The sequence below is a fragment of the Rhamphochromis longiceps genome, linkage group LG17, assembly GCF_057381845.1.
Source record: "Rhamphochromis longiceps isolate RC_006_pf linkage group LG17, R_longiceps_female_GT1.1, whole genome shotgun sequence".
Lineage (NCBI taxonomy): Eukaryota > Metazoa > Chordata > Actinopteri > Cichliformes > Cichlidae > Rhamphochromis > Rhamphochromis longiceps.
This window is the reverse complement of record NC_140573.1, coordinates 683,105-700,871: the sequence shown is the minus strand read 5'-3', so window position 1 is coordinate 700,871 and position 17,767 is coordinate 683,105. Positions and strand designations below refer to the sequence as shown.

Sequence of the window (17,767 nt, the reverse complement as noted above, 5' to 3'; positions counted from 1 at the left end):
ATATGTTTGGCTCATTTTTGATATATAGATTGTGGAAGCAGTGAAACTGAGGATGAATTTCACATCTCTTTGTGGCATAGGACACCCAGTTTTGTTTTTCATGGCTACCTTAGGAATCCTTTTACGTTCTTGTTCTTCCTCCTCTTCTGAATAGCCTTCAGATTCATCCTGTGTGGGTTTCCAGTCATCTGTCCCATCATCTTCAGATGAGCTCACAGACTGTTATTAGAACAGAAAAATATATATTTTACTCATTTTTCATGGATGTTTGGAAACAAAACACTTACATCTTTAACTGCAGGAGAAGAAACCCTGCTGGATTTTTCCTGCCCACCTTAGGAACCCATTCCCTCGCTTCATCCTCCTCCTCCTCTTCTGGATTGTCTTCTTGTGTGAGTTTCCCCACATCTGTCCTATCATTTTTGTAAAAGATGACCATCTGATTTTAGAAAAGTAAAAGTAAAAAGGTAAAAGATTAGTAATCAGTGAAAACACTAAAACAAGTACAAGAACATACATTACATACTTTTCTCTTGCGCAACTGGTATGTCACTTTTTGTAGATGCTCCACCCCCTTTTTCAAATCCTGTTTAGTTTCTCTTATTGTGGCTCCGGCACTACAGGCAACCTCACCCTGACCTGGGCTCACCATCTGTTTATGGTACAAATTAAATATGTTTTGTTCATGATGGAGTAAATGATTATATATGAAAGAAGTGCAACCAATCAAAACTCTTACCAAGGGAATCAGGGCACACATACCTTGTTACTGCTACACTGGAAGAGCGTTCTGTCTAAAAGCTCCTCTGTTCCTGATGACTGCTGCTCTTCCTTTTCAGATCCTTCACCGTCCTCGTCCTGCACAGATCCTCTGTCCTCTCTCCTTTTCCTTTTATTTGCTGCATATGTTGCAATTGCATTGGTGGTCAGTGCTCGGCTCTGGAGTGTGTCCTCTGCAGGGTCCTCAGCTGTGCAAAGCAATATTACTAAATATGAATAAATGTAAGTGTATAGATAAATGTATAACTTGACTTTCGCTTATTTAAATAACCTTGGTAAAATCTTTTGGCTGTGATGGCATCATGGCACATAAATGTTGCCACTCTAAATGTTACTTATGGCCATTGATCAGTGAGTTTTGGTCAGTGGTTGTTAATCAATGGTCATGAGAATTTGCATAATTAATATTAAGGAACTGACCTCCCAGCCCATTGTTCCTTCAGTGGGCTGGTTTCAGTCATTATGCAAATGTACTGTTTATAAAAGATTGGGGAAACCTGCAGTCAGCTGAGACTGAAGAAGTCACTTGGATGAGTTCAATGGTTCAAAGGTCTTAAAATATAAAACATATGTAATAAAAAATGATCAGAGTGCTAAAACAGAGCTTTTCTCTCTTTTCCTAATTATAAAGTAGTTTTATTCTTAATCTAAGAGAAATCACAATGTAAATCTGATCAATATATTGATAACAAATGCAAAAGTGTTTGAGTAGTACAAATGGCTGTTATAATGACTGAGGTGTGTGTGTGTGTGTGTGTGTGTGTGTGTGTGTGTGTGTGTGTGTGTGTGTGTGTGTGTGTGTGTGTGTGTGTGTGTGTGTGTGTGTGTGTGTGTAATGAGAGAATAGAATAACAGTGATTCTAATAACAGGCCTCAGAGTGTCTGACCTTGGTGTGTGATGTATAATGTGACACAGTGGAGCTACTAATCTCAAAGAATATCTGGCAAACAAAATGTATGTTTTCATAAAACAAGTTGGATAAAAAGTAAAGAAATAAATGGCAATTAACTGAATTCTAAAAAGCATTTAAATTGAAAATTGGATTATGTTACAATGAATGTTCATGTGAAAATGTCCTAAAGACAAATCTAACTGAAGTAGAATCACATAAACTGAATGAAATGTAGGGGATTACATCCAGATGTGATTCAATGTGAATTCTTTATGTTAAGAATAACAATGAAAATGTAATGAAGCGTTTTACAAGTTTAAACATTTTTAACTGTTTGTCAAATCTTGTCAGATAGATATACATTGATAGATAAGGTGTGAGAAGATGTGACGTCCAGTAGGAGAGGGGGGAGAAAGGGTGAGAAGGTGAAAAAGTGAGGTAAAGAAAAGATTTTTGTCTTCTGCAAGATGAGCAGCCCAAAAGATTGGATCGAAGGGGTTCACAGTTGAAAACCTGTCCAACCTGTGAATTCATTCCTTTTCGTCTGCTCATTGTTGCTGTGTTAGGGGGTTAATTTAGAAGGATTTTAATTTACATCATAATTCCAGTAGATGCCCAGCTGATTGCTCATCCTTCCTCCAACCTCTCTTCACCAAAGAAAAGAACAAACTCAACATTACCTCAGAGCAGCCTAGTTGGATAAGTAGAGTTTAAGTAATCTGATTATTTTTTGGGATTTTTTTTTTTTCCTCTTATGTGCCTGCCCTTAACCTCTAAATTGTGGACACCTTTTATGAAACAATAAAGGTAAAAGTCTTAGTATTATTCTTTATAAGTGCAAATAGCTCTTACACTTTACTCTAGCCATAATATTGAAAATAATCTTTCCAATCATTCCAGAAATAACAAGATCAAAATGTGCAGGGCTCCATCTTAATCCAGAGCTGCACATATTTCACTGCAATGGTGATGTGTTTTTAACCAAGCTCCACATTATTCTTCAATTTAAACTGGACATCAGAGAAACGTAGTCATCAGACAGAAAAGACATGAAATCCATTTCAATGTGTGGATCACAGTGATGTAAAGATCTGTAGGTGCTATGTCTTAACCCAGACATGGAGTCTGTTAATTTTACTTAAGAGGGATTATACAATCTATTTACAGATTTAAGCGTTGCAGTGATCCATACCCAGTGCGGCAGCAATCTTCTGGGGAGCCTCTTCAATTAACAAAGCATGTTTTTCTGCTTGGACAAGTCTGTCTGAAAACAAATGTAAGCACAATCCCTTAGACAGTTTACCTACTTTAATGACATAATGTTAATAAAAGAGGTGGAGATATGTATTATAGACGTACTAGACTTAGATCTCCACACATTCAGCTGGTGCACGACTACTTCACGGCCAACATCTCTGTAACGTGCCCTCAGTTCGACCAAAAGGGCGTTGAACCTTTTTTTTCCAAGTCTGACTTGTGGTGGTGACATGTTTAATATATATTTCATGAAAGCAATAGCATCCATGAGATAAGCTCTCTGAGTTGTTGGTTTAAACCCTTTTGCTTGCAGGTGTGCTAGAAAACTCCAAAGTCAAAAATACAAATTAGTTCATGTGTTAAACTGTATATGCACACATGTATATAGAAACTAATAATCATTCAAATTTAACACTTACTCACGGACTTTTCCATGGTTCCTCAGAAACAGAAGGTCAACGTTTGGAATCGCTGGGTCTGCCATGAATTCCAGAAAATGGATGACATGGGTGGCCCGCTGCTTTGCATTGTCACATATTTTTCTGCTAGGGTTCACACCTTCTGCATGGACCCTAAATTCTTCCACCAGTCTTACTGATGAGGCAAGAATAGACATCATATCAAAGTACATTTGTATAGCACTCATATTTAGACCTCAGGTCTTTTACATCAGGGGGATTTTGTTGACAAAACAAATATTTTTTCAAGCTTCTCAATGCATAAAGAAAACCTCAATGAAGAACAATTCTTAGCCTAGAAGAACTCACTCTTCACAAATTAACTGAGTAAGAATTCCTATTCCAGGATGGTCAGTCATACTATGTAAGATTCTCTCCAGTTAATACATTTTACATAGGGCTGGGCGATATGGCCTAAAATCCATATTGGGGTATAATTTGAAGCACATGCGGTAACGATATATATCGCGATATATTATTTTCTTCTGTATAACGTATTTTCCACACTATAAGGCACACTTAAAATCCTTTAAATTTCTCAAAAATCCAGAGTGTGCCTTATGTATGAATTCTGGTTGTGCTTACTGACCTCGAACCGATTTGGGCGTGCAGAAATCTGTTAAAAAATGTTTTAGTACAACTTTGGTAAGCCGCACTGCTTGATGGATTGTCGGAGCATTACGGCTGCCGTAGTGAGGAGCTTCGCGGAGTAATCTGGGTCCAAAACTCTGTCTGTTTCAGGTCCCAAAGTCAAACGAACACAGAGTTAAAAACGGTCTAAATTCTTTCACCTAAAAATGACATACCATGTTCTGGGAGATTTTTGAAACTAATTAAAATGTACAGCTCTGCTACCACTTCCTACGGAGCCCCGCAAGGGACATGGGAGAAAAAAAATTAAGATTGACTTTTGCGAGATCTCGCAAAACAAACTCGGGATCTCGCAAAAGTTTTAGCTGCATTCTTCGAAGGCTGCCAGCTCGAAGCCGACCGGGAGGTCGAGGCACGATGTGCCGGGAGAGCGGTGTTCCTCCCGGCTGTAGTAGGTCTCGACCTCCTGTTAGCTTCGAGATGGTGGGTGTCAGATCTCCGAAAACGTCTGAGCACATTTGCAAATATATGATGTCTTGTAAACCGAGCAGGTATCTGACGTTTACACAACTACATTCACGCTTCAAAATATCTTAAAAGTGTATTTTGTGACCCAGAAAGAGTAACATTACAACTAAGTAGCTGCCGCCATTGTTGGAATTCAACTTTTGCGAGATCCTGAGTTAGTTTTGCGAGATCTCACAAAAGTCAGTCTTAATTTTTTTCTCCCATGTCCCCTGCTGGGCTCCGTTCTGAAGACAGAAAACTAAACAGCAGTGGCGTTTGCAGGGTTACTGAAGTTGGACTACCTGGTATATAATGTTGTGCTACGTGATTGCCAGCGACACAGCAATGTTAGCATAACATTAGCACAGTGAAGCTGGAGGATGAACACCAGCTTTTGTTTCCACTCAATAAAAGTTAACGTGAGGGATTCTGGTGGTCAGGGACAAATGCAATCGCATAGCAAGATGCTATACACGGGCCAAACTTCAGTCAAGAGAACAACTGAGATTATTCCACAATACAAGGTTAGTTATTAGTACAGGGAGTGCAGAATTATTAGGCAAGTTGTATTTTTGAGGAATAATTTTATTATTGAACAACAACCATGTTCTCAATGAACCCAAAAAACTCATTAATATCAAAGCTGAATGTTGTTGGAAGTAGTTTTTAGTTTTAGCTATTTTAGGGGGATATCTGTGTGTGCAGGTGACTATTACTGTGCATAATTATTAGGCAACTTAACAAAAACAAATATATACCCATTTCAATTATTTATGTTTACCAGTGAAACCAATATAACATCTCCACATTCACAAATATACATTTCTGACATTCAAAAACAAAACAAAAACAAATCAGCGACCAATATAGCCACCTTTCTTTGCAAGGACACTCAAAAGCCTGCCATCCATGGATTCTGTCAGTGTTTTGATCTGTTCACCATCAACATTGCGTGCAGCAGAAACCACAGCCTCCCAGACACTGTTCAGAGAGGTGTACTGTTTTCCCTCCTTGTAAATCTCACATTTGATGATGGACCACAGGTTCTCAATGGGGTTCAGATCAGGTGAACAAGGAGGCCATGTCATTAGTTTTTCTTCTTTTATACCCTTTCTTGCCAGCCACGCTGTGGAGTACTTGGACGCGTGTGATGGAGCATTGTCCTGCATGAAAATCATGTTTTTCTTGAAGGTTGCAGACTTCTTCCTGTACCACTGCTTGAAGAAGGTGTCTTCCAGAAACTGGCAGTAGGACTGGGAGTTGAGCTTGACTCCATCCTCAACCCGAAAAGGCCCCACGAGCTCATCTTTGATGATACCAGCCCAAACCAGTACTCCACCTCCACCTTGCTGGCGTCTGAGTCGGACTGGAGCTCTCTGCCCTTTACCAATCCAGCCACGGGCCCATCCATCTGGCCCATCAAGACTCACTCTCATTTCATCAGTCCATAAAACCTTAGAAAAATCAGTCTTGAGATATTTCTTGGCCCAGTCTTGACGTTTCAGCTTGTGTGTCTTGTTCAGTGGTGGTCGTCTTTCAGCCTTTCTTACCTTGGCTATGTCTCTGAGTATTGCACACCTTGTGCTTTTGGGCACTCCAGTAATGTTGCAGCTCTGAAATATGGCCAAACTGGTGGCAAGTGGCATCTTGGCAGCTGCACGCTTGACCTCGCTTATTTTTCCACACGCTTCTTGCGACCCTGTTGATTATTTTGAATGAAACGCTTGATTGTTCGATGATCACGCTTCAGAAGCTTTGCAATTTTGAGACTGCTGCATCCCTCTGCATCCCCTTCTCATTACAGAGATGCACATCACCTAATATGCTTAGTTGGTAGTAGGCTTTCGAGCCTATACAGCTTGGAGTAAGACAACATGCATGAAGAGGATGATGTGGACAAAATACTCATTTGCCTAATAATTCTGCACTCCCTGTATACTGCAACAAGATGGGAATAGACCAGCTGCGAGAGAATTCAACATTAATGAATCAATGTTACGCAAGTGGAGGAAGCGCAGTTTTTGGCTTTCCCCATATTTCAAAAGTGCTTCATCTCTTTGCTATGACTGTTACCTGGCATAATTTGCAGATGATAATGGTTGTAGCTACGATGCTTTCGACCAAAACAGGCGCAGCTTTATGACATCATCAACATGCACTATCGCGGTAGAGCGGAATAGTCAAAATCTCTATCGTTGGCCAAATTTATATTGTTTCAATCGCCCACCCCTAATTTACAGTAGTAAGTTTGATAAGATATATTATTTACCATAGTGAGGGGCTTTGCTGAGTGAAAACCGTTTCCGTCTGCTATATTTAACCTGAAATAAAAAAAAAATCATTAACCAGATTTGTTTATCAATAGTAAATGAAAGAATGTTTCACAATGAGGTGTACAATCACAGGAGGTAAACAATACTCACATTTGCACGCTTGGTTGAAGAGTGTATCTGCTTGAGCTCATGATTCCTTTCAATTTCACACTCTAGCAACTGCTTCACCACCTGTAGCTCAGTGAACAGTATCTGACAGTTTTTGCAACCAGGAGCAGGTGTCCTCGGGAGAGGACGTCCCCTCCATTGCTGTACTGCATAGTAAGGTGCACTGCTTGGGATTAAAACATCAGGAGATACCCCTGTTGAATGACAAGTAACCTTGCTGCTGGAGATAGAAGGAGGCTGCATAATTGGGATGGTGTGGTCACTGAGAGTGTCACTGGCAGAGAGAGGAGGCTGTAGGTTTGGTCTGGTAGAGTCACCCAGAGCCTTGCTGTCAGAGGGAGGAGCAGGCCGATGGTTCAGTATAGCATGGTCACTGGGAGCCTTGCTGGAAGAGGCTATAGGGGATGCAACCTTGGACCTTGCCTCCAGTGCCCTAAAGATGCCCTCCTCAATCACTGTATAATCCACTTCACCCACATGTGAGACCATTTGCGGTGTGGGATTTGATACCCTCAGAAGTGCAAGTTCCTTAGCAACGCATCTGTCCTTGGCCTTTTGCATGTAAAGTTTAATCATAGGTTTCTGAAAAAGTTAGCATTAGAAAGGATTAAGATTAGATTTTAATTAATTGGGCATCCTTCATGTTTTTATCTATGCACACAACATGCTTTCTAGAGCTCGAGGAACATTATATAAATACAGCATACGGACAAAGAAAGAACCACCGTATTCTTCTATGGAAACTGGAAGACTTTCATTTCACCAGAGTAACAAATATGTAAAATGCAAGGTGCTAAATGTAAGTCCCTTTAACATAAACATCTGATTCCAGAGATCAAGGGCTGCCTCACCAACACACAAAAACCACACAGAGACACCACAAAGTCAATAACATACCTGTAATTTGTGGACCTTTTCCAGGTGCTTATCAAGCCGATTAAGATGTTTTGACTGACATAAGCGGACTGGACAGTCCAGATTTGTAGAAAAGCTGTAAAAATAGTCAAAATAAAATGCTGAGTAGGATGAAATAGAAATTGGGTGTATATAAAAGTTAGCAATTAAATAAATGCAGTGATTCGAAAACATGTAAATTTAGTCTCTTTCAGAATTTATTAAGACACTTACTGCCGATGAGAAAATTGGCTCAAAAGAAGCAGCTCAATTTCATTTACCACCTTCTCTGTGACTCTTAGGTGCTGAACAATATCAGCATATACATGTCCACATATGGGACACTTGTGTCCATTTCTGACATAGTGATGCCTTTGAGACTTTGAGGCGACAGCAACCTGTTGCCGTTCCTCTGTCCTCTGTGGCAACTCACTGCTCACGAACGCCCCCTGTACACAAAAAGAAGACGCATACAACTACTAAAAAAGTTTTATTTTTTGTCTTACTCTTACTTAATATTTACAAATGCCAATGAAAATAAATTATCTGCAGTACTGTTAGTAATTCTGACTACTTTTGATTTGACCTTTATATTTCTTTGAATATATATACTGTCTTTGAATTCATCATGAGTACGTTTCCCACTACTACTCCTCCTCATGACCTCACTAAACAACATCTTCAACATCTGCCAGAAAATGCTCTGGATTTTATACGAGTCTGTTGTGGCCAGTGCGATCCTCTATGCTGTTGCATGCTGGGGGAGCAGGCTGAGGGTAGCAGAGGCCAACAGACTTGATAAACTGATCCGTGAGGCCAGTAATGTTGTGGGGATGGAGCTGGACTCTCTCAAGGTGGTGTCGGAGAGGCGGATGTTGTCCAAAATAAAGACAATGTTGGATAACACCTCCCACCCACTCCATGACATGCTGCTCAGTCACAGGAGCACATTCAGTGAGAGACTGAGAGTACCGAAAAGCACCACTGAACGACACAGGAAATCTTTCCTGCCTGTGGCCATCTCCCTGTACAACGCATCCACTTAACACACTGGTTACTGCTACAACTACACATGTTTCTTTTTCAGCTATTTATTAATAAGTGACTCATGTACTGGAACAAAAAAATAATTTCCACCAGGCATCAATAAAGTATTCTGATTCTGAAAAAATGGACTGGAGCTAACTCACTTCTTCCTTAAACTCATCTTTTCTGAATTGTCTTTGAATTTATCTGGTGGAGGTTTCCCATCATCTATTCCATCCTCTTCAAATGAGCTGAGTTCTTCTTCTTCTTCTGGCTCCTCCCTTTAGGGGTCACTACAGTGGATCATCTGCCTCCATCTTATTCTATCCATAGCCGCCTCCTCCATCAAACCAACCCTATCTATATCCTCCATCACTACATCCACGAACTTCTTCTAAGGGCTTGCTCTCTCTCTCCTGCCTGGCAGCTCCATATGGAACAATATATTCACTATGCCTCTTCTACATATGTCCAAATCATGTCAGCTTTGCCTCTCTAACTTTGTGTCCAAACCGCTCAACATGAGCTGTCTCTCTAATGCACTCATTTCTAATCTTCTCCATTCTGGTCACTCCCAAACAAAATCTTAGCATCTTGAGCCCTGCCATCCCCTGCCTGGCCTTTTGCACTGCTTGTTGCTTTGGATGCTTGACTCCAGCTATTTAAACTCATGTACCTTCAATACCTTTACTCCTTGCATATTTCATATGAGCTGACCATCTGACGCAGAAGAATACAAAGACATATTTTGTTGAATGCATTGAAACTGAGAACAAATTTTACCTTTTCCATGGCCACCTTGTGAATCATTTGTCCCAAATGTTCTGCTTCATCCTTTGAATCATCTTTAGATTCATCCTGTGTGGGTCTGCTATCATGTGTCCCATCCTCTTCAGATGCTGCCGCCATCTGTTTTCAGAGAAGACAACAATATGTTTGGCTAATTTTTGATAGATAGATTGTGGAAGCACTGAAACTGAGGATGAATTTCACATCTCTTTGTGGCATAGGACACCCAGTTTTGTTTTTCATGGCTACCTTAGGAATCCTTTTACGTTCTTGTTCTTCCTCCTCTTCTGAATAGCCTTCAGATTCATCCTGTGTGGGTTTCCAGTCATCTGTCCCATCATCTTCAGATGAGCTCACAGACTGTTATTAGAGCAGAAAAATATATATTTTGCTCATTTTCCATGGATGTGTGAAAACAACATATTTACAGAAACTTAGCTGGATTTTTCTTGCCCACCTTAGGAACCCATTCTCTTGCTTCACTCTCCTCCACACCTGTCCTATCGCTTTTAGAAAAGATCACCATCTGTTTTTAGAAAAGTAACAAAACAAAACATAGAAAATAAAATAATTTCCAACAGTGCATTTTGAGATCTAAGCATCCCAGAAACTGCACAGACATATGTCAGACATAACTTAAAACCACCAGTATAGGTTCATCAAGGCCCTGAGGGGAAAAACTACGTTTCCCACAAAATATTATGTTACTTCCGGTTTTGGCAGGTAATGGCAGACATGCATCCTTTTTTTTTTTTTTTTTTTAATTTTGTTTTTAAAATTTTGGTCGCCAACGGAGAGTGTTTGGTAGCGCTGTCCTCAGAAAACACCGTTTGTACTGTTTCGAATCATAACTCTGGTTTTACGTGGCCTATTAACACAATTAAGAGAATATCATTTGAAGTCCGCACTTTCAACACAAGTTGAAATGGAGACTGGGGCTGTGTCCCAATTCAGAGACCGCACGCTTGAAGTACGCATTTTGAGTGCGATTACGTCACCGCCACGTGACGACTGTCCCAACTCGAAGCGTACTTCAAATGCGCCGTCGATTTCCCCAAATATCAAGCGTGGTCCGGTGCACGCTTCGTGGTCCCATATATCCCACAATTCATAGCGCGGCGGTGGGTGTGGATAATTTTGCTGCAAAATCCACATAAAATGTAATAAATAAATCATATAATACAAAAATCAACTATTCACATTTCAACTTTTAACTATTTAAATTTTCAGCTTTTTCCTTTTACAAATTTAAAGTGAAAACAACACAAAACACTGCAAACCACAACACAATTAAATATAAATTATAATATGAAAACAAAAAGAACATGTATATTCTCTGTCATATGGGCCCGCATGAATAAACTTTCTGAATCCTTTATCATCTGCAACCGAAAATAGTTGTGGATGATTACTATACCTTTCTATCCACTGCGGTCAAGTGAGCCCTCACTTACGAAGTCGCAGTCAAGCTAGCCGCCCCGCCAGCCGCACCGAAAATGTGGTTGCACTACTCTTACGTATATTACGGTATGGGTGAAGACCGGCTTAGAAACGCAGTGTTTTGTGTCCTGACACTATTTTACTTCACAATCCACTCCCATTTTTAGTGTATCTCCACTTTCCCCCCTGTGATCCACAGCCCAAATTACTGTATGATTCAGAGAAAATTAACAATAAAATTTACCCAATTTACTCAACTATACTTTTAATGTCCTCATCTTTGAGCTCAGATTACAGGAAAACTATAAGAGGTGACGCAGATATTTCACTGGATTATGACTCTGGGTGACCCCCACTCTGCACCCTGTGATCCACAGCCAAAATTACTGTATGGATTTTGAGAAAATTCATAGCAAAATCTTCCCATTATGCTTTACTGTACTCCACATATTGACATCTTTGAGCTCTGATTACAGGAAAACTGTAAGAGGTGACACAGATATTTCACTGGATTCTGACTCTGGGGGACCCCCACTCTGCACCCTGTGATCCACAGCCAAAATTACTGTACGGTTTTTGAGAAAATTGATAGTAAACTTTGCACAATTTACTGTACTATACTCTATATATTCTCATCTTTGAGCTTAGATTACAGGAAAACCATAAGAGGTGACGCAGATATTTCACTGGATTCTGACTCTAGGCTGTCTCCACTCTGCACCCTGTGATCCACAGCCAAAATTACTGTACAGTTTTTGAGAAAATTGATAGTAAAATCTTCCCATTTTGCTTTACTGTACTCTACATATTGACATCTTTGAGTTCCGATTACAGGAAAACTGTAAGAGGTGACGCAGATATCTCACTGGATTATGACTCTAGGCTGTCGCCACTCTTCACCCTGTGATCCACAGAAAAAATTACTGTACGGTTTTTGAGAAAATTGATAGTAAACCTTTCACAATTTACTCTACTGTACTTTTAATATTCTCATCTTTGACCTCAGATTACAGGAAAACTATAAGAGGTGACGCAGATATCTCACTGGATTATGACTCTGGGTGACCCCCACTCTGCACCCTGTGATCCACAGCCAAAATTACTGTACGGATTTCTGATAAAATTAAATCCTATTCCATTACCAAACAAAATGAGTTCATTGAAGTATTTGCTTAACTACAAGAAATGTCTTTCCACACACAATTTAAATTTTTCAAAATGTCATTCACACACCACCTCAAGTATCAACTTCAGTTTTAGACATTATTTATTCAGTGCTTAATCACAACAATAGTCAACTTAAGGCACTTACATAATAAGTTAAACCTTACAATAATACATACAGAGAAAAACCCAACAATCATATGACCCCCTATGAGCAACAGTGGGAAGGAAAAACTCCCTTTTAACAGGAAGAAACCTCTGGCAGAACCAGGCTCAGGGAGGGGCGGCCATCTGCCTCAACCGGTCAGGGTGAGAAATTACATTTCTCAGATTACTGATTTCTCATATTACTACTACACAGTTTAGATACACTCAACAAAAATATAAACGCAACACCTTTGTTACTGCTCCCATTCCCCATGGGATGGACGTAGAGACCGAAAATTCATTCCAGATACACAATATAACCATCCCTCCCAAACAGTGGTCACAAATCAGTCCAAATGTGTGGTAGTGGGCACATCTGCCATATTGAGATAATCCATCCCACCTCACAGGTGTGCCACATCAGGATGCTGATCTGACATCATGAGTAGTGCACAGGTGTACCTCAGACTGCCCACAACAAAAGGCCACCCTGGAATGTGCAGTTTTTTGCGCTATTGGGGGTCTGGGGACCCAGAACCGGTCAGTATCTGGTGTGACCACCATTTGCCTCATGCAGTGCAACACATCGTCGCATGGAGTCTATCAGATTGTCAATTGTGGCCTGTGGAATGTTGGTCCACTCCACTTCAATGGTTGTGCGAGGTTGTTGGATATTCGTGGGAACTGGTACACGCTGTCGTATACGCCGGTCAAGCACATCCCGAACATGCTCAATGGGTGACATGTCCGGTGAGTATGCTGGCCATGCAAGAACTGGGACATTCTCAGCTGCCATCTGCCCTGAACAATGTGAACCATGATTCATCCGTGAAGCGCACACCTCTCCAACGTGCCAGACGCCATCGAATGTGAGCATTTGCCCACACAAGTCTGTTACGGCGACGAGCTGGAGTCAGGTCAAGACCCCGATGAGGACGACGGGCATGCAGTTGAGCTTCCCTGAGACGGTTTCTGACAGTTTGTGCAGAAATTGTTTGGTTGTGCAAACCAATTGTTCCAGCAGCTGTCTGGGTGGCTGGTCTCAGACGATCTTGGAGGTGAACCTGCTGGATGTGGAGGTCCTGGGCTGGTGTGGTTACACGAGGTCTGCGGTTGTGAGGCCGGTTGGATGTGCTGCCATATTCTCTGAAACGCCTGTGGAGACGGCTTATGGTTGAGAAATGAACATTCAATGCACGGGCGACAGATCTGGTTGACATTCCTGCTGTCAGCATGCCAATTGCACGCTCCCTCATTGCTTGTGGCATCTGTGGCATTTTGCTGTGAGACAAAACTGCACATTCCAGGGTGGCCTTTTGTTGTGGGCAGTCTGAGGTACACCTGTGCACTACTCATGATGTCAGATCAGCATCCTGATGTGGCACACCTGTGAGGTGGGATGGATTATCTCAATATGGCAGATGTGCCCACTACCACACATTTGGACTGATTTGTGACCACTGTTTGGGAGGGATGGTTATATTGTGTATCTGGAATGAATTTTCGGTCTCTACGTCCATCCCATGGGGAATGGGAGCAGTAACAAAGGTGTTGCGTTTATATTTTTGTTGAGTGTATCTAAACTGTGTAGTAGTAATATGAGAAATCAGTAATCTGAGAAATGTAATTTCTCACCCTGACCGGTTGAGGCAGATGGCCGCCCCTCCCTGAGCCTGGTTCTGCCAGAGGTTTCTTCCTGTTAAAAGGGAGTTTTTCCTTCCCACTGTTGCTCATAGGGGGTCATATGATTGTTGGGTTTTTCTCTGTATGTATTATTGTAAGGTTTAACTTATTATGTAAGTGCCTTAAGTTGACTATTGTTGTGATTAAGCACTGAATAAATAATGTCTAAAACTGAAGTTGATACTTGAGGTGGTGTGTGAATGACATTTTGAAAAATTTAAATTGTGTGTGGAAAGACATTTCTTGTAGTTAAGCAAATACTTCAATGAACTCATTTTGTTTGGTAATGGAATAGGATTTAATTTTATCAGAAATCCGTACAGTAATTTTGGCTGTGGATCACAGGGTGCAGAGTGGGGGTCACCCAGAGTCATAATCCAGTGAGATATCTGCGTCACCTCTTATAGTTTTCCTGTAATCTGAGGTCAAAGATGAGAATATTAAAAGTACAGTAGAGTAAATTGTGCAAAGTTTACTATCAATTTTCTAAAAATCCGTACAGTAATTTGGGCTGTGGATCACAGGGTGCAGAGTGGGGGTCACCCAGAGTCATAATCCAGTGAGATATCTGTGTCACCTCTTATAGTTTTCCTGTAATCTGAGCTCAAAGATGAGAATATATAGAGTACAGTAGAGTAAATTGTGCAAAGTTTACTATCAATTTTCTCAAAAACCGTACAGTAATTTTGGCTGTGGATCACAGGGTGAAGAGTGGCGACAGCCTAGAGTCAGAATCCAGTGAAATATCTGCGTCACCTCTTACAGTTTTCCTGTAATCGGAACTCAAAGATGTCAATATGTAGAGTACAGTAAAGCAAAATGGGAAGATTTTACTATCAATTTTCTCAAAAACTGTACAGTAATTTTGGCTGTGGATCACAGGGTGCAGAGTGGAGACAGCCTAGAGTCAGAATCCAGTGAAATATCTGCGTCACCTCTTACAGTTTTCCTGTAATCGGAACTCAAAGATGTCAATATGTAGAGTACAGTGAAGCAAAATGGGAAGATTTTACTATCAATTTTCTCAAAATCCATACAGTAATTTTTGCTGTGGATCACAGGGTGCAGAGTGGGGGTCACCCAGAGTCATAATCCAGTGAAATATCTGCGTCACCTCTTATGGTTTTCCTGTAATCTGAGGTTAAAGACGAGGATATTAAAAGTACAGTAGAGTAAATTGTGCAAAGTTTACTATCAATTTTCTCAAAAACCGTACAGTAATTTTGGCTGTGGATCACAGGGTGAAGAGTGGGGGTCACCCAGAGTCATAATCCAGTGAGATATCTGCGTCACCTCTTACAGTTTTCCTGTAATCTAAGCTCAAAGATGAGAATATATAGAGTACAGTAGAGTAAATTGTGCAAAGTTTACTATCAATTTTCTCAAAATCCGTACAGTAATTTTGGCTGTGGATCACAGGGTGAAGAGTGGAGATGGCCTAGATTCATAATCCAGTGAAATATCTGCGTCACCTCTTATAGTTTTCCTGTAATCGGAGCTCAAAGATGTCAATATGTAGAGTACAGTAAAGCAAAATGGGAAGATTTTACCATGAATTTTCTCAAAAACTGTACAGTAATTTTGGCTGTGGATGACAGGGTGAAGAGTGGCGACAGCCTAGATTCAGAATCCAGTGAAATATCTGCGTCACCTCTTATAGTTTTCCTGTAATCTGAGCTCAAAGATGTCAATATGTAGAGTACAGTAAAGCAAAATGGGAAGATTTTACTATCAATTTTCTCAAAAACCGTACAGTAATTTTTGCTGTGGATCACAGGGTGCAGAGTGGGGGTCACCCAGAGTCATAATCCAGTGAGATATCTGCGTCACCTCTTACAGTTTTCCTGTAATCTGAGCTCAAAGATGAGGACATTAAAAGTATAGTTGAGTAAATTGGGTAAATTTTATTGTTAATTTTCTCTGAATCATACAGTAATTTGGGCTGTGGATCACAGGGGTGAAAGTGGAGATTAACCAAAACTGGGAGTGGATTGTGAAGTAAAATAGTGTCAGGACAGAAAACACTGCGTTTCTAAGCCAGTCGGCACCTATACCGTAATATGCGTAAGAGTAGTGCAACAACATTTTAGGTGCGGCTGGCGGGGCGGCTAGCTTGACTGCGACTTCGTAAGTGAGGGCTCTGTCACTACCCGATCCGTACCGGAAACCCGATCGGTACCCCGCATGCGCAAATCTTACGTCACTTCCTCTCTTTGCCAACATTGCGACATTCAATATATTTGAATGGTACGGTTAGCGCCCAGTTAGCTCCTAGCATTTCTCAACAGCTCTGCCTCCTTTTCGACTGCCCGGGACATTTAAACAATGGATAATCCGTATACAAAGAAATTCATGCTTTTCTCCTCAACAGAGAGCGTCCCCCGATTGAGCAACAGCGCCGTAAAATAAGAAGAATGGCGCCTAATTACAGAGTTAATAATGCAGACTTTGTAATATCTCACGTGTAGATTCATCAGCCAGATTAAGTGTTTACTGACAATTGACAGTGATAGCGGACATCATCATCACTATTCCAACAATCCTCTCCTCACAGACAAGCATAAACACACTCGACTATCGCTAAATCAGATTTAACACACGTTTGTAATGACGATAATTCAGTTTATAATAGGGTTTATTCGCTCGGTCAGCAGGTGGCGGTATCCTCGTACACTGGGGAGTAAACTGCCATTAAACGAACAGAAGAAGAAGAAAACATCTGCACATGCGCGGTACAGATCGGGTAGACCCGATTTGTACGGTCAGACTTTACACATGCGCAGTAAGGATCGGAGAGTCCTGATCTGTAACTTTCTTTTTATTTTTCGTTTTTGTCTACATCGTACTGAAATGCTTCATTATTGCAAACATTTTAAGATATACTTGTTATTCTTAACATTTTAACAGATACGCTGACCCATAACTATCGTAAAACGCTACGACCGGAAGTAAAAACCTTTCGCGCATGCGGGGTACCGATCGGGTTTCCGGTACGGATCGGGTAGTGACAGGCTCACTTGACCGCAGTTTCTATCCCTGGCTCTCTTTCTCTCTCTCCCCCTCTGGCTGTTCCTGTGCTACTGAGAGTAACTACCGCCCCTCCCCCCCTCTGCCCACGTGCAGAGTGAAGCGGAAAAAACGTGCGGGAGAGAGAGAGAGAGAGAGCGAGAGAGAGAGAGAAAGAGAAAAAAACCCGCGTGACGGCTCGCGATAAGGAGCCGGCTCCCGTCGTTCACGTCAAAGAGACGGCTCTAAGAGCCATTTCGTTCGCGAACGACCCATCACTAACACACACACACAACAGCAGCCCCTCTCGCTTGGTTTTTGCATTTGCGCTCGCTAACAACGTGTTGCTGGCGCTCTCAACATTTCTGCCCGTGCGCGCTCAACTCTTTCTCTACACCGTTATATTTGTGCCACAAAAACAGCCAGACAGGACAGGGTTAAAAAAAAAACCCAACCATAAACAAGCAAACGAAAAAAACCCGACAAGGTACCTGTTTGTACTCATGTAACTTTTGAAAGTTAGCTTCATACCTGAGAGCTGGTACCTTCAAACTCTTTCTTCTTTCTTTCTTTCTTTCTGACAGTCGTATTGGCGGTTGGCAAACAATTGAAAGGTGCATTTACCTTCAAATTCATCATCCATGGTGCTTCGAAACTCTCACTAGAACAATCTGCTGCTGTACTCATGATC

The 17,767-nt window shown here is 41.1% G+C and overlaps 1 protein-coding gene across 1 annotated transcript; it reads right to left on the bottom strand.

The window, feature by feature from the left end:
- Positions 1–104: 104 nt before the first annotated feature.
- LOC146648995 (uncharacterized) lies at positions 105–17,763 on the bottom strand. Its single transcript, XM_085387541.1, has 15 exons — positions 17,608–17,763; positions 10,094–10,162; positions 9,886–9,996; positions 9,631–9,756; positions 8,056–8,270; positions 7,825–7,918; positions 6,910–7,509; positions 6,756–6,807; positions 3,350–3,524; positions 3,033–3,256; positions 2,866–2,937; positions 763–968; positions 527–652; positions 335–439; positions 105–200 (listed from the first exon to the last, which is right to left on the bottom strand). Exons 1-15 carry the CDS (start codon positions 17,761–17,763, stop codon positions 105–107), a joined length of 2,427 nt encoding a protein of 808 aa, XP_085243667.1.
- Between the last annotated feature and the right edge of the window lie 4 nt (positions 17,764–17,767).

Bases quoted from the DNA above. Each gene is read 5' to 3' on its own strand.
- LOC146648995 (XM_085387541.1), bottom strand. From the start codon at position 17,763: ATGAGTACAGCAGCAGATTGTTCTAGTGAGAGTTTCGAAGCACCATGG. The intron at 8,271-9,630 runs GTAAAATTTGTT...TTTTGTGTACAG, and splicing joins ACAAGGTGGCCATGGAAAAG to GGGGCGTTCGTGAGCAGTGA. The intron at 7,510-7,824 runs GTATGTTATTGA...TAACTTTTTCAG, and splicing joins AAAAGGTCCACAAATTACAG to AAACCTATGATTAAACTTTA.